Source organism: Camelina sativa, chromosome 1 (genome assembly GCF_030686135.1).
Source record: "Camelina sativa cultivar CO46 ecotype springtype chromosome 1, ASM3068613v1".
Taxonomy (NCBI): Eukaryota; Viridiplantae; Streptophyta; class Magnoliopsida; order Brassicales; family Brassicaceae; genus Camelina; species Camelina sativa.
The window spans coordinates 25,385,166-25,408,354 of record NC_141880.1 but is presented as its reverse complement, the minus strand read 5'-3'; the positions used below and the strand labels follow the sequence as shown (position 1 = coordinate 25,408,354).

At 37.0% G+C, this 23,189-nt stretch overlaps 3 protein-coding genes, 1 long non-coding RNA gene and 2 pseudogenes across 10 annotated transcripts; 4 read left to right on the top strand and 2 right to left on the bottom strand.

The window, feature by feature from the left end:
• The first annotated feature begins 884 nt into the window (after positions 1-884).
• LOC104711086 (cell division cycle protein 27 homolog B) lies at positions 885-6,068 on the top strand. Its single transcript, XM_087462127.1, has 16 exons — positions 885-1,116; positions 1,802-1,874; positions 1,995-2,104; positions 2,241-2,287; positions 2,377-2,474; positions 2,555-2,841; positions 3,102-3,257; positions 3,428-3,641; positions 3,771-3,994; positions 4,086-4,151; positions 4,399-4,518; positions 4,683-4,759; positions 4,847-4,966; positions 5,061-5,280; positions 5,371-5,652; positions 5,764-6,068. Exons 1-16 carry the CDS (start codon positions 1,012-1,014, stop codon positions 5,812-5,814), a joined length of 2,250 nt encoding a protein of 749 aa, XP_087318253.1. The 5' UTR covers positions 885-1,011; the 3' UTR covers positions 5,815-6,068.
• A 303-nt stretch (positions 6,069-6,371) lies between these two features.
• On the bottom strand, positions 6,372-8,151 carry LOC147950347 (uncharacterized). The gene is made up of 4 exons (XM_087509414.1): positions 8,027-8,151; positions 7,514-7,610; positions 7,092-7,372; positions 6,372-7,004 (listed from the first exon to the last, which is right to left on the bottom strand). The coding sequence occupies exons 1-4, from the start codon at positions 8,040-8,042 to the stop codon at positions 6,646-6,648; spliced, it is 753 nt and encodes a 250-aa protein (XP_087365540.1). The 5' UTR covers positions 8,043-8,151; the 3' UTR covers positions 6,372-6,645.
• A 381-nt stretch (positions 8,152-8,532) lies between these two features.
• On the top strand, positions 8,533-9,563 carry LOC147950346 (uncharacterized). Its single transcript, XR_015596302.1, has 3 exons — positions 8,533-8,613; positions 8,805-9,023; positions 9,122-9,563. It is a non-coding gene; the product is annotated as an uncharacterized LOC147950346 (long non-coding RNA).
• Positions 9,564-9,760: 197 nt separating this feature from the next.
• Positions 9,761-10,765, bottom strand: LOC104711097 (uncharacterized; annotated as a pseudogene).
• A 5,352-nt stretch (positions 10,766-16,117) lies between these two features.
• LOC104702295 (uncharacterized) lies at positions 16,118-19,967 on the top strand. Of its 7 annotated transcripts, none has more exons than XM_087462275.1 (8): positions 16,118-16,442; positions 16,557-16,859; positions 16,958-17,167; positions 17,852-17,946; positions 18,075-18,284; positions 18,375-18,445; positions 18,534-18,692; positions 18,771-18,967. In XM_087462275.1, exons 3-5 carry the CDS (start codon positions 16,966-16,968, stop codon positions 18,081-18,083), a joined length of 306 nt encoding a protein of 101 aa, XP_087318401.1. In that variant the 5' UTR covers positions 16,118-16,442; positions 16,557-16,859; positions 16,958-16,965; the 3' UTR covers positions 18,084-18,284; positions 18,375-18,445; positions 18,534-18,692; positions 18,771-18,967. The 7 variants fall into 7 exon arrangements, with proteins under 7 accessions (XP_087318401.1, XP_010416448.1, XP_087318387.1 ...); XM_087462261.1 differs by having other exon boundaries at positions 16,164-16,442; positions 18,061-18,284; XM_010418146.3 differs by lacking the exon at positions 18,075-18,284 and having other exon boundaries at positions 16,159-16,442.
• Positions 19,968-21,011: 1,044 nt separating this feature from the next.
• Positions 21,012-21,729, top strand: LOC104702346 (pathogenesis-related protein 1 pseudogene; annotated as a pseudogene).
• The last annotated feature ends 1,460 nt before the right edge of the window (positions 21,730-23,189 follow it).

Genomic DNA, 23,189 nt, shown 5'->3' with positions numbered 1-23,189 from the left:
ACATACTGCGATATGGAAATCACAATGGTATATGAAGTTTTTGAGGAGTGTAGTAAAAAAAATGCAGATCAACAATGAATTTATAATAGTGGAGCTTTATGCTCAAGTGCGCACTAATACACAACAATATACTATAGTTAATTAAATGCCAACTAGTCCTACTTTAGTCCGGTCATAAACATACTACACAACCATTCAAAGCATGAGTGAGAGGGAACTGATTATATTGCTCCTGTCAATATAAATAATCAGACAGTCTTTCGAGTAATCTAGAAAGAAATAATATTGTCTACATGGTCACATGATCTAGACAAATACCAAAAAGTATGGGAATGACGCTTACACTCATTTTTGATTCCTCCAACTATAACTCTTCTTCTGAAATTATTCCTCTCTAAGTCGTAGAATAAAATCTCGGGAGCATCCTTTTCAAATGACGACACAATACAGATTTCTCCTGCATCAGTGGTGCCGCAGATTGTCATTAGTTCGAGATTCCAGTATGAATCACAAAAAGAAGGAGAAAGAAGAGCAGTATTGGCCAACCAAATTTGCTTCTTAATATCATCAAGCACACACAAAATATAACTATTATCCTTGTTGACAGAAAATAAGGCTAATTTCCCTTTGTAGTTTATTAGTTTTACACGATCTAACTTCTCTTTTTCTTTTGATGCTTCAACGAAAAGTAACCGTTCATCCCCAACAGTATAAGTTTGCTGAACAAGAAAGAAACGGGTCAATTACAAAGCCCAATAGCTGACAAAAAACACAGGGGAGATTCGGCCCATTAAACTTTTTTAAAACAAGGCTTTATGATTTTGTCACGTGCCGAAAGGTTTGAAAAACAGAGCATCACACGTGCCGCCTCAAAATTTGAAATCACGACTTCAAAAAAAAAAATCCCAAAGGGTAAGAAAATAAATTAATTCCCAGAAAAAGAAAAAAGAAAAAAAAAACTGAAACCCTCTCTCTTCTCTCTCTTCTCTCTCTGGAGGAAGGAAGGCAACTATGGAAGCTATGCTTGTGGACTGTGTACACAACAGTCTTCGTCATTTTGTATACAAGAATGCTATTTTCATGTGCGAGCGTCTCTGCGCTGAGTTCCCCTCTGAGGTGCCCTCTTCCCTTCACTCTCTCTCTCTGATTTTATCTCTATTTCTTTCAAATTCTGTTCAATCGAAGCTGTTGGAATGGTCAAATAGAGATTTTTGGGTTTTTAATTCGTCTGGGTATCTTTGAATTCGTCGAAAGTGCATCTCTTTTTAGATTTCGAATTCGATAGCTTCACTGTGTCTTCTTCGAGATCGATTTTGGTTTCTCACCTTTTTATCCCTTTGCTTCGCGATCTGTGTATTGATTCTCGGTTCAATTCGTTTTTTTTTTTACTCTCTCTCTCTTGGGTTGAATTTGTTTTTATTAGTAGCTGTGCTCATTAGTCATTACTGGTTTTGGTCTTTAGAAAAATTGCAATTTGAGGTTTGCTTCTCTCTAGATTTCAGAAGTAAATGACTTTTTGTCCATATATGATTCCAAGTTTAAATTCTATTATCCTTGGCACTTAGCTATGAGTCAACTGTTACAGGAATTCTCTGGGCTTATCTCAAGTTTTGTTAAAATTTGGGTTTATAGAGCTTCAATAATAGCTGAGAAAGTATTTTATTCATTTAGCCTTCTTGTCTGGATAGTTTCAACATTCGTAGCGGTTTTCAAATTGTGAGCTTCAGGAAGCGTGTCAATAAAAGACTAGCCTTTGAGTCCTTCTTCTTTAATCACTTTTCTGACTTTTCCTCTTATACAGGTTAATTTGCAGCTATTAGCCACCAGCTACCTGCAGAATAACCAAGCTTACAGTGCATATCATCTGTTAAAGGGTATGTGCCATGGTTTCTTGACTTGTTCCTTGTTACTTTGTTAGCCTTTTAGTCAGAATTTTGCGCCTTCTTTTGTTAGATTGTTTTTGATAATCTTTGTATTCGTTTTGATATGTAAAGGAACACAAATGGCTCAGTCCCGGTACTTGTTCGCGTTATCATGCTTCCAGATGGACCTTCTCAATGAAGCTGAATCTGCACTCTGTCCTGTTAATGAACCTGGTGCGGAGGTATTTAATGTTCTCTGGTATATTGCCTTTATAAGCTTATTGAATCTCATTTTACTAACACAGTGTGTCAGTATCTGGACCTTATTCATTGATTTAGTTCAGCTAAGATAACATCAGGCTTCTGGTTATTGTGCAGATCCCAAATGGCGCAGCAGGCCATTACCTTCTTGGACTGATTTACAAGTTTGTTTTTTGATTCTCTCTATGCAATTATTCTTGATTCTGAATGTCTTCAGTGAGATGATTTCTCATATATAATAGTGACCTTTCAGGTATACGGATAGAAGGAAGAATGCTGCTCAACAATTTAAATTGTCTTTAACAATAGACCCTCTACTTTGGGCCGCATATGAGGAATTATGTATACTAGGTAAACAGAATACCTTTTCTGCATACTTGGCTCATTGGCTATGCTTCTCTAACACTTTTCTTTCCGTTCAACTTCTTCAGGTGCTGCTGAGGAAGCAACTGCAGTTTTTGGTGAAACAGCTGCTCTCTCCATTCAAAAGCAGTACATGCAACAACTGTCAACTTCCCTCGGCTTAAACACGTACAATGAGGAACGTAATTCGACTTCTACTAAAAACACGAGTTCTGAAGATTATAGTCCAAGGCAGTCTAAACACACACAAAGCCATGGCCTTAAAGATATCTCTGGAAATTTTCATTCTCATGCAATTAATGGAAGTGTTTCGAATATGTCATTCTATAATACGCCTTCGCCAGTGGCTGCACAGGTAATGCCACACGATTTTCATACTCCATTTTTTTTATCACACATTCTTTAGTACTTTGGAGGTTTAATGCATCATGGGTATAAATCTCACAGTGTATGCATCTGTTATTTATATCTCTTATGCCAAAAGAATGGTTTCTTTAATCTTGACTATTTAAAAATGGGGTCTTGATTCTGTTTTTGTGTCTCTGGTTTGGCACTTAATTTTTATCAGCCTTTATAGTTATCTGAAATGGTTTATTTGTATTTTTGAAATTGTAGCTGTCCGGTGTAGCTCCTCCACCACTTTTCCGGAATTTTCAGCCGGCTGTTGCAAACCAAAACTCTCTTATTACTGACAATTCTCCAAAGTCCACAGTAAACTCGACTCTTCAAGCACCCAGAAGAAAGTTTGTAGATGAAGGAAAGCTACGTAAGGTAGTATTTACATATCTGTACTGGTCTACTTAGTTTTCACATATATGTACTGGTCTACATAGTTTTGAACATATTGGTTTTCACTTTACTCTTTAAGTCTGATTTGTACTCGGGATGAAATTTTCTCTATCATCTTTCTCACCGTGAGTGCATGTCTCTTTTGTTTGCAGATTTCTGGCAGGCTATTTTCTGATTCTGGTCCACGACGGAGCTCGAGACTGTCTGCGGATTCAGGGGCAAACACTAATTCAAGTGCTGCAACAGTAAGCGGAAATGTAAGCAACGCTTCCAAGTATTTGGGAGGTTCTAAATTGAGTTCTTTAGCACTTCGTTCTGTAACACTTCGGAAGGGACACTCCTGGGCGAATGAAAACATAGATGAAGGTTATTACATTCCATGCACTATATCACTATTTTTGTTTGAAATCTGGCCTGTTGTGATTATTATCATGCCTTCTGTTTTGGTGTCGGCATAATAGTAATACCCAAAGCGTTGTCATTCTGATTGGCTAGGAGTTCGTGGGGAACCTTTTGATGATTCAAGGCCTAATACTGCCTCAACGATTGGTTCTATGGCCTCCAATGATGCTAAATTCTGTGATCAAGAAGACGAAACAATGTTGACTGCGGGCACAGCAATGAGTGCCCAAAGAATCACAATTGGTGTTTCGGAATTTGTAAGCCTCCTTAGGATACTTGGAGAAGGGTGTAGACTTTCGTACATGTACAGGTGTCAGGTAGACATATTGTTGTTCTCTTGAATAATGCAAGGTGAGGTGAACTTATATAGGCTTATTTATTGTGTTCCTCTGCTTCTGGATGGTTCAGGAGGCACTGGATATGTATATGAAACTTCCACATAAGCATCATAATACAGGATGGGTTCTTTCCCAGGTAAATTAGTGACTCTTTTCTCTTTTAGACTGTCATATATGGATACAGCTTAGACATGTTTTATTTTGACAACCATTGTAGGAGCTATGTTATTCATTTTTTTGTTGTTGTTGTGTATATACGCTTTTTGTAACGACTAACTTGGACAGAAGTTTCCAACGAGATCCCCTGTGTGAGTTTTAGTCTGGTGCCCTGTGATAGTTATTGTTGGAGGTTTATATACATCTAGTATTGCTATCAAATGCAGGTCGGGAAAGCATACTTTGAACTAATCGACTATTTAGAAGCTGAAAAAGCATTCCGTCTTGCCCGCCAGGCTTCTCCTTATTGCTTAGAAGGAATGGATATATACTCTACGGTCCTCTACGTAAGTGTATTTTTCCTGGTTTCTAAACATACAGTCTCATCTGAGTCTGTGATGAAACTCAAACGTTGACAATTTGCTTTAGGTTGAGGAAAGGTTGAAAATTCCTGGAAAAAAATCCCATGTATTGTAATATATTCATCCAAAAAAATATATATTTTTTGCAGCATTTGAAGGAAGATATGAAGCTGAGTTACTTGGCTCAGGAACTAATATCAACCGATCGCCTAGCTCCCCAATCTTGGTAATTTTTGTCTAAGTTCTTTTTCTGATTAATGTTTTAATATACTGTTAGTGATTTGGACACATAAGCGAACTATCGATTATGTAGGTGTGCTATGGGGAATTGCTATAGCTTGCAAAAGGACCATGAGACCGCACTAAAGAATTTCCTGCGAGCTGTTCAACTGAATCCAAGATTTGCATATGCTCATACTTTATGTGGCCACGAGTAAGAAAACTTCTATCGATTTGATTGTACAATGTGCTTGATGAATAAATGCTCTGGTTGTTTGTCTCACTCTCTATCTTTACTGTCTCTGTAGATACACAACTCTTGAAGATTTTGAAAATGGAATGAAAAGTTACCAAAACGCACTTCGTGTAGATACAAGACACTATAACGCATGGTACGGGCTGGGAATGATATATCTACGCCAAGAGAAGTTAGAGTTCTCAGAGCATCACTTCAAAATGGCTTTCCTAATAAACCCGAGTTCATCTGTCATAATGTCTTATTTAGGGACAGCTCTGCATGCCTTAAAGGTTATTTTATTACTTTCATTTTGTAAGGTCTACAAGAAAAAACAAGCTTTAAAGAATGACTAAATGTTTTTTCTTGTTCTGTGTGAACAGAGAAGTGAGGAAGCACTAGAGATAATGGAGCAAGCAATAGTAGCAGATAGAAAAAACCCACTTCCAATGTACCAGAAGGCTAACATACTTGTCTGCTTAGAAAGATTAGATGAAGCTCTAGAAGTTCTTGAGGAGCTCAAAGAGTATGCACCTTCAGAGAGCAGCGTTTACGCTTTAATGGGCAGGATCTATAAGCGGCGAAACATGCACGATAAAGCCATGCTTCATTTCGGTCTCGCTTTGGATATGAAACCGCCTGCAACTGACGTTGCTGCAATAAAGGTTTGAGTCTTTCAAAAACACAACAGAGTCGTCCAGTGACGGTTTCTAAATTTGAATTATTTTGAGTCTTGAGAAAGGGATTAATAGCGTAATAATGTTTGTCTAAAACAGGCTGCAATGGAGAAATTGCATGTTCCGGATGAGATAGACGAGAGCCCATGAAACCATTGCTGCTCCAAGGAACCTTGAGTTTGAATTAATGTGAAACCGTTGCTGCTCCACGAACCATGGGTATAAATTATCTGTGCAAAGCCTAGCTCTTTTAGGGAACTAGTTGAATTTTAAATCTTTAGCTTTGGTACTAAACAGTAACACAGCCACAAGAGCTTACCACATGACATGACTTGAGTAATGTATCATGAGTTAAGCTGTATGTTGTCCATAACTACTTATTTGCAATATATAAATTTTCCACATGGGTATGTTTGTTACGAACTCTTTGTCTTTACATATTTTTTCTTCTGGTATGTTCAATTTCAATGATATGTTTATATTGTGAACAGTGTTAAAAAGTTAAAAAGCGTTAAACTAATATATTATATTCTGTAGATATTGGTAAACGTTCTCAGAAAATCTTTAATAAACGTCTACTGGAATAGCTGACAACGCGTTTGTAGAAACGTTTAAGATCGCAAAGATTGCATCCGAAACCATTTCGCGAAACTCACGATTAAGCCTTGTTGTGATTTGAAAACTAAAGACAATATAAGTCTCGACGCTTGTGTGCTAACACCACAACAACCAAACCACTTTTGATTATTTTTTTAAAACAAAATGCAGTTCACGTTTGACTATTTCAATTTGTATATATGTGAAGCCGATATTCCCGAGACTTCACTTCAATTTGCAAAAAACAAGGGATAATAGTTAGTCTCGATGCTTTGCGTGTGTTAGAAACACTAAACACAACAGCAACTAATTGTTTCAATTATTATTTAACCACGATATTTAAACTAATATTATGCTCATCTGCTAAAGCTTGTGAACCCCTCTTCATGTCTCAGTCTTACTTGTGCTACCTCCTCCTTGCTCTTTGTAAGCTTTTAACCTTTTAGCATCTTTTGCAAGTCTACCTTTCTTTTTCTTTCTCGGCCTTTTCTTAGTGTTAAGGAGCTTCCTGTCTATACCAAAAAGTTTGTAGTAATGCCAAGCTTCATTGGCACTAGCTATGAGTTCGCCTGTTGCTTCATCATTGTATGCCAAAAAAACTTCGAAACCTCTTTTTCGAACAGAATGAATGATCTTCACGAAGTCTTTATTGCCTGTCACAACAAGGGTGGGACAAGGGGGCATTTTATCACACATATATTGAAGAAGTGCCACCTTTGCAGCATTGTCCGCTGTGTCTTTCTCTGAAAAAATTATTAATGTAATGAATTACGTACTAAACTGAAAGAAAAAATAAACTAAAAAGACAAGGTCGTAAGAGAGGTTGTTACCTTCCGATTCCGATCGTGGTACATGGACTAAGTTTATATTGTCTTTCTCTTGCTCCTTCAGATATTCATATTTTACTGTGTTGAAATGACGTTTATCTCCTATCCCCACAAACCCCGATACAATAAAATTCTTCTTCTTAAGAAACTCAACGATATGTGGATATAATAAACCTAAATCTTGAGCTTCATAATAACTTGGGATTGGACAGTTTTCCCAATCCCAAAGTATATATAAGAGGCGAGATTGGGTATCAATGGAAGGCAACCTTACAGATTTACCTCTGCAACAAAATAAAAAGAAAGAGAGTTTTAGTTATGTATGGTTACAAAAAAAATTAATAGATACTTATAATAGTTGTTTATTATGTATCCTTCTATACTTTTATTAATCATATTGGATGAAGAAAAAGAAAAAAAATTACTTGGTTTCACGATCTTTCTTCTTTAAAACGTTCAGAAGTTTCCCACCAACTGCTTCTCTGATTTCAGCACCCCTTGCATCTATGGTTAGTTTGGACCCTTGACAATTAAAAATTAAGATAAATCAGTTTTAACGAAAAAAAGATCAAACAAAAGCAATAAATATAAATTTTCTTAAAAAATATAGAACATTTGTTAGAATTAATAGAAGTTTACACGAAAACTCTATAGTATTGGTTTTCATATAGATTAGAGGAGTGAGAAGCTATTCCTTTTTTTACTTTTCCGCTAAACTTGTATTTTGTTCCTCATATCTTTTGTGTTCTCTTACAGAGAGACATCAATTGGAGTAGTTTACACTTAGAGGAGAATAAGAACCAATAGAAATAAGAGCGAGGAATTAATAAGAGCAAAGAATTAAGGAAGAGCAACTCATACGTAGACAAAGAGACAAGAATAATCCATGTCTAAGGATAAATAAGAGCAAGCGACTATGTTGACAAGAATAAGATTACCTTTGGTTGCAGACATTGACACCACCAACTTGAGTGTGGCCGGCGACTTTCTTCAAGATGATCAGGAAGATTAAATTTTAGTTTGCAGCTTTTATAAAATTAGGTTTTTCTTTCTGGATTAGGTCTTCCTTGGGCCAAAGTGATTAGTGTTTGTTAAATTGTCTAAAACCGAATTAATTGACAAACCGAACCCGAAAATTATTAATGGAAATGTCTATACCATAGATTAATGGAGTACGTGAGATCGATCCAACGGTTGAGAAAACAGTTTCTTAATTTACGTCAGATCAGACGGCTGGCATAGTAGTTTCTAGGAGTACATGCCAGGGCAGATCTAACCCTAGCTAGATAGTCTTTCATCGGCAGCCACAGAAAATAACCCTAACTCTGCTCACTTTTGTCCATGTCTTCCCCGATCAACGAATTTGCCGGTAAGATTCAACTCTCTTACTCAATCAGTCTGTGTTTTCAGTAACTGAATTTGTTCTTAATTGATTTTCTCATCAGAGGCGGAGACGGGCGTCTGCCTCCTTCTGGGACGTCGTGGATTGCGAAATTCCTAATGATCTCTCTCTTGACGTATCGTGGTAAAGTGTCAATCCGTGCCTCTCTCTCTTTTTACTTGTACGTACGTGCAAGACGTAATAAGATGCTAGCAATCTGTATGTTTTTTTTTTTTTTTAAACTAGATACCATTATATTAAGCTTCTCAAGAGTAGTTGTACAGTACAGGATATGTCATATAGCCAAAGTTTTAATAGCTACAACACATGGTCAGATAAAAAGCTAATTGAGTCATTATGGAGTTTGGAAATGAGTGAACCAAAGGCAAAGGTAGGTGTCTTGTAGTGGATTCCTTGTGAACTGATTAGCTGAACTGGACCGATCCATCCACAATAGCTTCCTCCGGAGCGTTAGTTGTATTTCCCTTTGTATCTGGAGTTCAGTATGCATGGGAGGTTGTGGAGTGAAGTCTGGAGTTGCGTTCCCGCCAGAGGTAGTATATGAGTGCTTGAAAGATGAGTTTACATATTGAATTTAACCTCCTATTTGTGGTGGGAGCCTTAATCCAACTGATGAGACCTTTGAACGTAGAATTTGATGGAGGGGATAGAGTAGCAAAGAAAGCCGACCAAACATTCCTGGAGTAAGGACATTGAAAGTACAGGTGATCTCTTGATTCATTACCTGACAAACAGAGAAGACAAAAAGGAGGAACAGGTAGGCTCCAACGAGTGAGTCTATCCCTCGTAGTGAGTCGATCTTGAGCAGCAAGCCACGTCATAAACGCCATTTTAGGTATTCTGTCCTTGAACCAGACTTGCGAGGACCATGGAACTGTAGGTCCTGGCGGGTGTAGATGCTTCCATGTTCGCATTGAGAAGAAAGATCCTTGAGTTTGGTCCGGACTGAGATTCCAATGTAAGACATCACTACCGGCCACGTCAATCTGTATGTTGAGTTAATTACTTGAGTAATGTATCATTAGTTAATCTGTATGTCGTCCATACCTACTTATTTGCAATATATGTATAAATTTTTCCACATGGGTATGTTTCTTTTGAACTCTTTACTCTATCTTATATGTCTTTTACATATTTTTGTTTTGGTATGTTCAATTTAAATGTTATCTTTTTTTTTAATTGAGAACAGAGTTTAAAAATATGGCAATTAAAAAGTTAAAAATCGTTAACTAATTTATTTTGTATTTTTTTTTTCTGCAAATCAAATATATTATATCATTAAGAGTTTTACAAGATACATAAATCACTAGTATACAACCGCTGACACAAATAAAGGAAATTAAACTTAATTCTGGTAAAAAAATGGAATTGACCATGCTTGCCAATCCGAAGTCTTATAGGCTAACAGAAACAATCTATTATATCTCTCTTTAACATACCAGCTATCATCATATAGATGAAAATCTAAAATGCTTTTCGCATTACTTTAGTTAAAAGAAAAAAACAGAATTGTTGCTTCAAATGATTCATACTCTTGTATTTTGAATCTCAATAAGATATGCTGAAATCGCCTTACGCAACGTTGCCAATTAGTGATTATGAACGCTCTTTTCGCAGAAGAAGAATTTTCCAACCAAGTAAAAGAGATAACATCATTGTCACAGTCACATCTTTTTCCTTTCCATCACGCTCATATCTTGTTTGGGTTTATAACAAAGACAAATTAATTTAATAAAATGAAGAACTCGTGTAGGTAGAAGAAAGACTTCCGTCCATGAAAAGTGATCACCATCATCATTCTCAAAGAAAGTTTCCACCTTAGACGTAGAACTATATATTCCACAACTCATATAAACAATTGACTAGATGAAATATTTCAACCAGGTAATAAGAAAGCATCACCATCATCTAACATCGTTATCGTCAGATCTCGAATTTTGATTCCATCAAGTTGACTGATTCCTCCATCGATTCCGGGATCAAAAACTCATGTAGAACCTCCATACCATTGGATAAGAGGACATTCACCGGTTAATACCCGGAAACTCTGCCGGTAGTGAGTGAACACTCCAGAAACAAACTTTCTATAAAGAAAGACATCATGATTCCTTTGAATCGACATTATATGGAAGGAACAACAACTGAGATGAGATGAATTTGTTATAGTGATTAGTGAGATCACAATGAATTGACAGAATAACCAAATCAAGGATGGATCCAATGACGTGGCTAGAGTCTGTTTACAAGATGACGGACCCAGTCCCTGAAACATCATCGACGCGAAGAGGCAATTTTCGTGGATTTGATAATCTGGATTTGCCAGTTTTAGTTACTGAAAATCTAAAATTGTACAATAATTAGACGAAGTACAAACAACTGAATAAGGCAAGCGATGGTGGCTTGAACAGAAGCAAATGTCGATGTAACTCTGTGTTTATTATCAAGAGAGGATGTTACATATATAGTATTACACTCAACTGTAATCTACGATCTAGAAAGATCCCCGCTACCATCCTATACAATCATCTATCCTTTAGTTACGGAACAACTAAGACTTAGCACAAATATGCTCTGTACTTATATCGAATATGCCCTTCGTAGTAAACCGGTAAAGAACCAGTTTAAACCAATGTTAAACCTCAATACCCCCCTCAAGCTGGAGCATACAGATTGTGATTGCCCAGCTTGCTCCAAAATCTCCAAAAACCATCCCTCCCAATCGGCTTCGTTAATATGTCAGCAAGTTGATACATCGTGTTAACATGATGCAGAGTAATGTTGCGTGAGACCACTTCATCCCGAACAAAGTGACAATCATTTTCAATGTGTTTTGTTCTCTCATGAAACACCAGATTCGTAGCTATATGAATCGCTGACTTGCTGTCACAACGAACTACCATCGGTTGTGTATGCAAAACTCCTAACGTGCGTAACATTCGTTTCACCCATAACAATTCCTGGACAAGATCTGCCATAGCACGATATTCTGCATCAGCTGAAGATCTGCTAACTATCTTTTGCTTTCTCGTTTTCCAACTGATCGGTGATGTTCCAAGTTGAACAAAATAACCTGTGACAGAGCGTCTGTTCATAGGATAGCCAGACCAGTCTGAATCACACCGTCCTGTCAGTTGAAAGTCATTATCTGATCTCAACAATATGCCTTGACCTGGATCCGATTTCAAGTACCTGACAACACGTAAAGCCGCCTGCCAGTGATCTTCTCGCGGTTCTTGCATAAACTGTGTCAAGACATGAACTGAAAATGCCAAGTCAGGATGTGTGACACCCAAATATATGAGACGACCCAGGAGACGGGGATATGGTTTAGGATTCAGCATCAGTGGCAAGGTTGACCGTACTAACCCATGATTCTTCTCTAAGGGAAAATCTGCAGGTTTGGCTCCAAGATAGCCTGTCTCAGAGATGATGTCAAGCGCATATTTGCGTTGACACAGATAAAAACCCGATGCATTCCTAGCAAACTCTATGCCAAGGAAAATTTTCAATTCTCCCAAGTCCTTCATGTGGAAACATGCGGACAAGTATTCTTTAAAAGCTTGCGTAGCTTGCTCACAACGGTCCATTATTATCAAATCATCTACATATACCAGAATATGTAATCGTGTTGTACCTTTTTCGTATGTGAATAACGAGTAATCGGAAGTGGCCTGAACAAAACCATATGCGAGTAAAGCTGACGAAAGCTTCGCGAACCAGCAGCGGGGGCCCTGTTTCAAACCATACAGTGATTTTCGAAGTCTCAACACTTTGTTCGGATCAGCAGATTCATAACCTGGGGGCATTCGCATATATACTTCTTCATCCAAATCACCGTGAAGAAAAGCGTTGTGTACATCCATCTGATGTACCAACCAATTATTTTTGGCAGCTATATCCAAAAATAACCTAACAATTCCCATTCGTGCAACTGGTGAGAAAGTCTCTCCATAGTCTTCACCCTCGATCTGCTTGTTGCACAAACCTCGCTTTGTACCTCTCAATTATTCCATCTGATCGAAACTTTACCTTGAAAACCCATTGACTGCCAATGGCCTTTTTCCCTGGAGGCAAATCCTCTTCACTCCAAGTCTGATTTTCCTCCAGAGCTCCATATTCATTTCCCACTGCATTCCGCCATTTATCCTCCTTTATTGCTTGCTTGAATGACCGTGGCTCAATCTCTGAAATAATTGCTGCTACATAAGTTGTATATTTTTCAGAGAACCGATGACTAGTATCATAATCAGCAATTGGATATACCACATCAACATTCGCTTCTTCCTCGATCTGCGTCGGAACTGGCTTTACCACAAAATCCTTTAGACGCACTGATGGTGTTTTCTTGCGGTGACCTTTGCTTAGCTGTTGTTCGACAGCCGCACTTTCAGTTTCTAGAGATGATGAGGATGTCGAAGCAATTGCCCTACTTGTACTGGGTTGTCAATCCGGTTGGGCCTGTATTGGATCAATAGGAGGCCCACTTTGCTGTCTTGTTTTGATATGTGGAATCGGTATCGAACTGGGCCGTGAGTGTTGGATCAAATCTTCATCCATGACAATCCCCTCAGCAATTGGATCCCATAGTGGTTGTCCTTCTTCCTCCTCATCAACTAAAGGCAAAGACGTGACTGGAAAGTAAGGAAACTTTGTTTCCGAGAACACCACATCCCGTGATACAAAAAATTCCAATCGTTCAAGATCAAACACTCTCCAACCCTTTTTACCGTGTGGATAACCGACAAAGACACACCGTCTACTTCTCGTCGCAAATTTGTCACCCCCGATCGACTGATTGTGTGCGTAGCATAGACTACCAAACACTCGAAGATGATCATACGAAGGAGATTTCTTAAACAACCTTTCAAAGGGTGTGTCATTGCCTAAAACTGCTGATGGTGTTCTGTTGATCAAGTAACCAGCTGTTAATACACATTCACCCCAAAATTCTATTGGTAAATTTGCTTGAAACCGTACGACCCATGCAACATTGAGAATGTGTTTGTGCTTCCTCTCCACTCTGCCATTTTGTTGCGGTGTTCCTACACATGATGTTTCATGTAGGATACCATTGGTTTGAAAGAAATCAGTTAGGGCTAAAAATTCTGCTCCATTATCACTCCTTATGGATTTGATCGGTGTTTTGAACTCTCTCCGTGAAAGCAAAAAAATTCTTCAAGCAAGTAGTGGTCTCTGATTTTTCTTGTAGCAAGTGAAGCCATACCGCTCTTGAATAGTCATCGACTATCGTTAAGAAGTATCTAGCTCCTGAATGTGATGGTGTCCGGTAAGGAACCCAAAGATCAACATGTACTAATTCGAAAATGGAAGATGTTTTATTGCTAGTTGGAAAACAATCTCTTGTCTGTTTGGCGGGGAGACAAACTTCACACGCTGTTTTATTCAAACTTTCTACAGATACTGAACTTGAAATAAACGGAAGTGATCCCACAACCTTAGCCGACGGATGCCCCAATCTGTTGTGCCACAACTCCACTGTGTCCGACTCCTTAATTGTGACAGCTGCGGCTAACTCGGTACACCGGAAGTGGAACGTCCCTCCAACCCGCTTACCAGCTCCAGTCACCATCCTCAAAGTGCGGTCCTAAACCACGAGGAAAGTATCAGCCATTTGAACAACACATATATTCTCATCCATCAAATGTCCTAACGATATCAAATTAGACTTCAACCCCTCCACAAAGTAAACTGATTTCATAACAAGATTTGCACCAAGTTGAATAGTTCCTTCTTTGAGAGAAACCTTTTCTCTTCCATCAGCCATAATTACTAACACAGGAGCCATTTCTCGAATATTTTTCAACAACTCAAACCTCCTAGTTAAGTGATGAGAAGCCCCTGTATCTAATATCCAAGAAGGAGGAAACGACTTACCAGAAGCTTTTTTGGTGGTGGACTCCTTTCCCGCATTCAGAATGCTCTTGATTGATTTCCACTGTTAGTCTGTAAGACCATTCACACCATCACGGTCTTGATCCGTGAGCACATGATTGACTAGTTCATGACTCCCCTTGTCAACATTGGGTACATATACCCGATTTGCATAGGTTTGCTGACCACGACCTCTTCCACCACTTGGACCACCACCCGATATCGCACCACCTCGTCCCCTTCCCTGAATTGTTCTTCCTTTAGGCCGATCGCCCCACCATTCAGGGTAGCCAATCTTCTTGCGAGAAGTCAGTGCAGTCTTCATGTCGCAGGCCCATTCGTCGTAATTCGTTCCGTTCAAGAGTGGATGAGAGATCACTGCACGAGGGTTATCAGCCGATGTCATATCATAAGGTGAGATGGTTCTTCTCACCTCCACAGTTGTCGTCGTTGTTGGAACAGCAGTAGTCGGGTTCGGGGTCGGGTTGGTAGACATTTTCAGATTTAAAAGAAAACACGATTTCAAAAGAAAATTTCAGGCTCTGATACCATGAACAGAAGCAAATGTCAATGTAACTCTGTGTTTATTAACAAGAGAGGATGTTACATATATAGTATTACACTCAACTGTAATCTACGATCTAGGAAGATCCCCGCAACCATCCTATACAATCATATATCCTTTAGTTACAGAACAACTAAGACTTAGCACAAATATGCTCTGTACTTATATCGAATATGCCTTTGGTAGTAAACCGGTAAAGAACCAGTTTAAACCAATGTTAAACCTCAATAGTGGCCGACGCCGGAGAAGCCGACGCCGGCCTAGAACAATGAAAAAGAGACTTTTACTATGAAACGGTGGTTTGGAGAAATCGCCTATGGCGAGAGAGAAAAAAACTCTAATTTATTCTGTAGTTATCGGTTATTAAATGTTCTTAAAAAATGGAATTGCTAATGACACCGTAAAAATGGTTATAGTGTAGATATCCAGTAAAATTGGATAATCCATTTGCTAAAAATCCAAGGGTAGGGTTTGTTAGTAAAATTGATCTGATCCGATCCGATCTCTTTTAATTAATATAGACGGCCGACAAAGTAGAATTCTAGATCTAGCCCTATATCTCTCTCTTTCTCTCTTTTGCAGTTTAATAAGAGTAAAATCGTCTTTTCATCAAAAATGGATAAATTTTAAAAATTCTCGGGAAATATATTTTTAAAAAAATGCTCACCGAAAAGGGTATTTTTCAAATTGGTCCATATAATAATATTTTCAATGTTAGTATCGAATGTTTTATACATCCGGTCGATATCGAATTAAATCGGATAATCCATATGCTAAATATTCAATTTCTGATTTCGGGATTGTTAACAAAATTGACCCCAATCTATTTACACTTTCGTATTTTTCTTTTACTATAGAGATAATCCATATGCTAAATATCCAATTTTTTTATTGTGGGTTAACAAAATTGACCCGATCCGATTATACTTTTGTACTTTTCTTCTTTAGTGATAGATTTATATTTTCTTTCTTGCGGATGAGGGCTTCTTTGGGCTTGGGCTGTTTGAAAACACTATTCAACTATTGATTGATTATGGATTTTGGCTACTAAAACCGAATCAGTTGAGAAGTGAGATGAACGAAACCCGAAAATTAATGGGGTAATCCGTGAGATCCAACGGTTGGAAACAGTTTCTTAGGTGAGATCGGACGGCTGGCAAAGTAGATTCTAGGTCTAGGCCTAAATATAAATACCACCCGTTCAACGCTCTCTTTTGCAGCCGCCGCAAATCCAACCCTAATTTATTTGCACACTTTTTCTCAATGTCTTCTTCATCAGAGGCGGAGAGGGAGACGGGCATCTTCTGGGACATCGTGGATTGCGAAATTCCTAATGGTCTCTCGCTTGAATTGGTTTGTCAGAATATCAAATCAGCTCTCGCGGATGCTGGTTATCGTGGTAAAGTGTCAATCCATGCTTATTGTGACGCGGAAGAGAGCGAAGTGGCAGTGGCTTCAGCGTTTGAATCCTCCGGCATCAAGCTCGTACGCGCAGGTGATTATTGAATACCCTGAACGTACATACTCTCTTCTTCTTCTTCTTCTTCCGCACCGTTGATATAATTAATATATATATATATATATATATATATGTGTGTGTTTTCATCAGGAGATGCATATTCGAGACTTTTTAGTATGTTCAAGGACATTAGTCTCTTTGCGATAGACCACGAACCATCGAATTTGATGGTAATCTCACAAGACATCTCATCTGAATCGCCGCTGTACGTCAAACTTCTTCTCAAGGTGAAAACGAAGAGGAATCACAATCTTCTCTTAGCACAGATTGATAAGGTAAAAGGAGAGTTACTTCTTAGCAGCAATGTAAGTTCAATATGGTACTGGAAAGACTTATCAAGTGGAGGAAGGCCTTGCGGGGATGGCAATAATTGTAGTACTAGCGAATTTGCCTGTAAGAACCCTCGATCCCCCCAAATTGTGTGTGTGATTTATCTCTCTCTAGTAGTCAGTCATATATATAAACTAGGGCGGATCTGAAACCTTTTGCAGAGGCTGACATGGGCATCTTCTGGGACATTGTGGATTGCGAAATTCCTGATGGTCTCTCTCTTGACTTGGTTTGTGAGAATATCAAATCAGCTCTTGCGGGTGATGGTTATCGTGGTAAACTGTCAATCCATGCTTATTGTGAGATGAAAAAGAGCGAAGCCATTGTGCCGTCAGAGTTTGAATCCTCTGGAATTGAGCTCGTACGCGCAGGTGAATTCCCTCACTCACTTTAGCTTAATAAGAGCATGATTAGTGGGGATTGCTTTCATTGTTTCTCTTGTAAATGAGGCCCAAAAACCTAATTAAAAATTCATTTTTCGTCTGTTAAAAAGAGTATCGATTCCAGGGGAAGGAATTTGAGTAACGTAGTAGCAACGCTACGTGGCATATTATAATTCGTTGATGCTAAAATATAAAAGAAATTTTTTCTTTTTTCCATTTTCTTCTTTCTTTTTTTCCCGATCGTCTCTCTCTCTTCTCTCTTGGTCAATCGCTGATTTATCTGAAAACTGATAAAATCAATCGATTCACCTCTAATTGTTTGATTTTTCCGGCTTAAACTAGAGGGTTGTTGGTGTATGAAACCGATGGCTTTTCCGGAGCTCTGTTTGATGTTCTAAATTATTATTTTTTCACAAACGATTCAATGGTTGGTGTGACTATCGCAGATGCATCGGTTTGTAAGTTGTTAGGTTGAAAAAAATTCTATCGTGTTTTGATTTCCGATGAAGCTTGTGTAGGCTTTGTTCTGTCTAATTAATTTCTCTTTGCATGGATCTGTTCTGTGATCTTGTGTAGAATTTAGGGTCTAGTGTGCCAAAAAATTGTAAGGCTGGACAAATTAAAAAGCTTTTAGTTTTGATTGATTATATCTCTGGTATTATTATTTTGCAGGGGCTTATTCGCTTGGGAGGTTTCTTTTTCTGCCTTCATTTGGTCAAACAGGTGCTGGTGGGAGGCTTTTGCCACCGCCTCTTAGTATGTTACAGGTAATTCACAGGATCTAACTTTTCTTTTGAACATTAGATACCAAAGGGATATGTTTAAGAGTATAATTTATCAGCCTAAACCATATCTCGCTGAAGCTCACATTCTCACATTAGGTTCTTGGTCTTAGCATTGTTGAGGTACCTTTAGGAGTTTGTGTACGACTGCTTGATGGGTGCTAGTAGTGAGTTTTCAAGCTGCTAGTGTGTTCTGTTTTTAACAAGATGGTTGAGCAGGGGTTCTGTTCTAGTTTCAGTTGTTTAAACAGGTTATTGTGGTGAGTCTACAATGGTATATACTGTTAGTGAGATTCACTACAAGTTGAATGAAAGTGCTTCAGGTTAGAAGCTAAGATGATTCTGTTTTTTTCTATATATGATTCAAGTATATCAAAACAGCAACCCTTGTATTATTGTTCTTCTTTACGCAGTTGCTGGGCAAGTATGAGCTTAAAACAACAACCTTTGTATTATTGCTCTTCTTTACGCAGTTGTTGGGCAGGTATGAGCTTAAAACAGCAACACTTTTGAATATCAGACTTACCTTTGGAAGGAATGAAAGCAATAAACATCATTTGTGATGTGTTCAGGAGGGTGCATCTGAAGTAGATCTCAGCATCCTTCCCAAGTACAGGTTTCAGAGGATGAACAATGATGAAAAGGAAAGTGACGGTGTAGGACTGCTGTATATGTCTGAGTTCATATGTTTCTACCAAAGTCTCCAACAGCTACAACTAGTAGAACAAACGGTAATCTCTAATTTTATTATTTAATAGAACATAAAGCCTCTTTGACTCAGCATCATAAAGGAGCTTCGATTCCTGCAGATGCAACAAGAGGGTGCTTAGATGGATTCAAATGGTTCAACTCAACCCAACCAAACAACAATGTACTTCTCGTTGGTCTTTTGTCTAGTCTTGCCACTACCTCTTCTGCTTTCCAAATTTTGTAAAATATATTTAATATTCCGAATATTGTAAATTTTTTTGTTTTATATTTTATGTAATAGAAATAATTTAAACAATTGTTTGTCATTTTAGATTATTAAAATTTGTTAATTAATAAACATAAATAACGTTCATGATACACAAATGCATGATATTTTGGAAAAATACTTGATTTAGCATATCTGACAAAAATTTAATGTAACCGCACAATAAATCTTATTCTGAATTTTGTTTAATATGTTTAATATTTCGAATTTTATAAAATATGTTTACTATTCTGAATTTTGTAAAATATGTTTAATATTCCAAATTTTATCAAATTTTATTGTTTTCTATTTTATGTAATATAAAAAAATTAAATAATTGTTTTGTCATTTTAGATTATTAAAGTTTGATAATGAATAAACACAAATTAAAAAATTATTATTTAAATGTTTGAGTAACTTTCTTTAGGTTCTCTAGTAATGAGGTGATTTTGCTTAAGTTCTCTTAGGGTTGCTTTGATTAATTTAGTATTAATTATATAATTATTTAATATGAGAGTAACTTAGAGAGTACCCAGCACTAATGATGGTCTAAAACCTCTCTCTCTCTTTCAGTAACGTCGTATAGCTCATATGTCCACGTTGATGTTTGTTTGTTTTCAGGAAATAGACGTGCAAGACGTAATCAGATGCTAGAGGACCTTCTTTTCTTTGCAATACCATAAACCACCATCAAGTCTGATGGTTATCTCGAAAGACATCTCAAAAGACTCCCTCTTCGTCCAACATCTTCTCACTTTGAAACAACAGAAGAATCGCAATCTTCTCTTGGCACAGATTGATAACGTTACTGGAGACCTATTTGCTAGTGTAAGCTCAATATGGTACTGGTCTGACCTAGCAAATGGAGGAGTGCCTGACGACACTACTACTAGCGGAAGTCAACAATCACTCCCCGAAGATGAAGCTGAGAACAAATCACGGGTGCTGAATTGACAATATCAGAATTAATGATTGTACGTGGACTTATTAAAACGTACATAATTCTATCATTATAATTAACGAACTCCACTTTCGGTGGGATTAAGATTAACGAATGTCGTCATTTATCTGACTTTTGTGGTTAATTACCTGAATTCAAAGGATTTGGGAAGTAACGGCGACGACTAAGAGTAAACAACATTTACCCCATACCGTATCACTGATGATGCCTTCAACTTTTTTAACTTTTTTCCTCTTCTATATTATTATATATATTCAATCCTAAAGTTGCGTGTGGACTCTTTCATACTGATATGTTATCATATTAATATTATTATATATCACTTATCGGATTTCTTAGAATTGATAAAGAGTTCATTTGTAAGATAGCTGTAGTCTCTATAACTCATGTCTATAGATGATCTATATGTTAAGATATAAACTATAAGCTTATCTAGTATGTGTCTTTGGGATCATATCTTATTTTTTTCTTTTGGTAAACAGGATCTCTTAATTTATATGCATTTTTTCTTCTTCTAATTTTAATAAGTGTATTTGTATCTAGTCAGATCAACAAATCTAAAAAAGAATCTAAGAATTTATTTAAATTCTTAAGAGTAACAAAAATATCAAAATGCCGTTCTAAATTTAGTACAAAATTTTTAAAAATATAAATCTAACTTGGTTTAAGTCTTCTTAAGAGTAAAAAAAAAATTGAAATAGATATAGTTAAATGACTTTCTCTTTAGAAAGATATATTTTTTCTTTTTTTTGGGAAAAAAAAAAACACTTTAGAAAGATATCTTTAAATAAAACACTTGACTTTTGTAGAAGATATCAAAATTAAGTCAAAAGCCATAAAATTTTGGAAATGGATTTGAACCATTGCTTATATTTGCAATCTATAAAATTATATAAATGCATTTAAAATCTTATTTTACTTGCAATGTAAAACAACTTATATAATAAATGAAATGTGTCTTTTTGTCAATCTAACATGGGATAAAGAAGTTGATGGTAAGATATTGTAATATGTTTTTCATATACTATGTTAATTAAAAACAAATCAACAATTCAAAAGTTAATTTAAGAATATATATATATATATATATATTATTCTATGCAACTTTATAATTCGACAGAAATAAAGCTTAACCCACCAACGCAACATCTATATATACATTAGCCTAAGATAATGTTTTTTCCACGACACAATAAATACCAAAACAATTACCCACACAAGACAAAAATGAATAAAATGTCGTTTTTTGGTTATATTTTCATCGTACTCGCACTATTCTCCGATTTAACCCAAGCCTATCGTCACACTCCCGCTGAACCGCCAAGAGCCAACGAAAACGGTGATGTCAAACCGCAAGAAACGCTCGTGGTTCACAACAAGGCCCGAGCCATGGTTGGAGTCGGACCAATGGTGTGGAACGAAACTCTTGCGATCTATGCACAGAGCTACGCAGATGAACGGGCCAGAGACTGTGCCATGAAGCATTCCTCGGGACCATTCGGCGAGAATCTAGCCGCGGGTTGGGGAACAATGAGCGGTCCGGTAGCTACTGAGTATTGGATGACGGAGAAGGAAAACTACGATTATGACAGCAACACGTGTGGTGGTGGTGGAGTGTGTGGACACTACACTCAGATCGTGTGGCGTGACTCGGTTCGACTAGCTTGTGGATCAGTGAGATGTAAGAATGATGAGTACATTTGAGTGATTTGTAGCTATGATCCTCCGAGGAACTACATCGGCCAACGTCCCTATTAATGATTCGATTTTATTAACGAATTAAAAATATATTATGGTCATCATGCATGTGATTGTAAGGAAAATTGATAATGTTAAAGACGTTTCTTAACAACATTTAGTTTACCAAAAAAAAAAAACGGATTTGGATTCTAAATTGACACTTATTAATGTGGGAAATGCAACCACTTATATCACCTTTGTCAATTCGTACAAGTTATTCCTCGAAATTGTGTACTCTACATTTATCTCAGCCATTAACACTCAGTCTCATGACCGACATTGAGTTCCTACTTGTATTATGAAACAACCTATTGCTCACGTGAGACATAGATATGTCTCTCTTTACTAATCAGTTGGTTAAATTAAATGAATCAATTGCTAGAATGACACTTTGTGGAAAAAAATTATTGTGAATGCCATTGTTATGTTTATATTTATTTTTTTAATATTTTTTAAAATTAAAATGCATTGAAAAGACCAAAAACCCATATATTATATTTACAATTACCCAATTTTACTTCAAACACTTAACAATTTATTTTCTCTTTTCTCTCTCGCCGACAGATCTACAGATCTGAGAAAACAAAAAGTTTGGGTTTTCTTTGAACTTATCAGATTTCTTGTTCTTATTGTTCTGTGTGTGCCGCTATAGCCAAAGCTTATCTCGATTCTCTATTTGTTACACTGGAGATGGCGATTTGTGGCGATGTTAACAAAAGAGAAGGATTACAAGAAGAAGGTGGGGAATAACAATAAAGATGGTGGAAGACGAGTTGGTGGTGAGGAGGGGAGATCAAGTGAAGGTTGGATGAGATATGTGCACAATCGCTGCAAAAGAAGACAGTCCACGAGCGAGAATCAGCAAGCAGAGACGAGTTAGTGAGGGTGGCAGCGCTAGGATTTACGATTTGTACCAGCTGTCCTATTTATTTTGTTAGTTATACCATTTGTTTTAGTTGTACTGTTATCTCTTAGTTATACATGTTGTAATAGTTGTTCTATTATCTCTCAGTTATACCTACCAGTTGTACCCATGTTATATCTCTTTGATTGTATCATTTGTACTACTTGTCCTAGTACATCTTAGTTATAACAGTTGTACTATTTGTCGTATATCACTCAGTTAAACTATTTGTACTAGTTGTTCAATTCTTTTTCAGTTGTACCAATTCGTCTGTAATTTCATTAAGGGTAATTTTGGGATATCACATTTATAGGTGGCACTTAGATTACAAATTGGCACACATATTTTTTTTTTCCAAAGTGGCATTCTAGCCGTGCGCGATCAAAATCAATTTCTGTTATGTTTATAAAAAAATATAGTTGTCATATAATTTCGATCGGTTATCCTCTTCACGGGTGTGTTAATTAAACTATAGAGAGAGAGAAATTAAAGCTTGTAACGTAAGAGAATTATCAAATCGATAAATAAACTCGCGGTGTTATATACTTTATTTTATTTTTGTCGTTCTTATGTTTTTCTTGATTTATCTCCAACTCCAAGCAAGAGAACGATACAAATTCTCAGTTACGTGATTGACAAATTGTTTCTTTTAAATTTTATTATCTCGC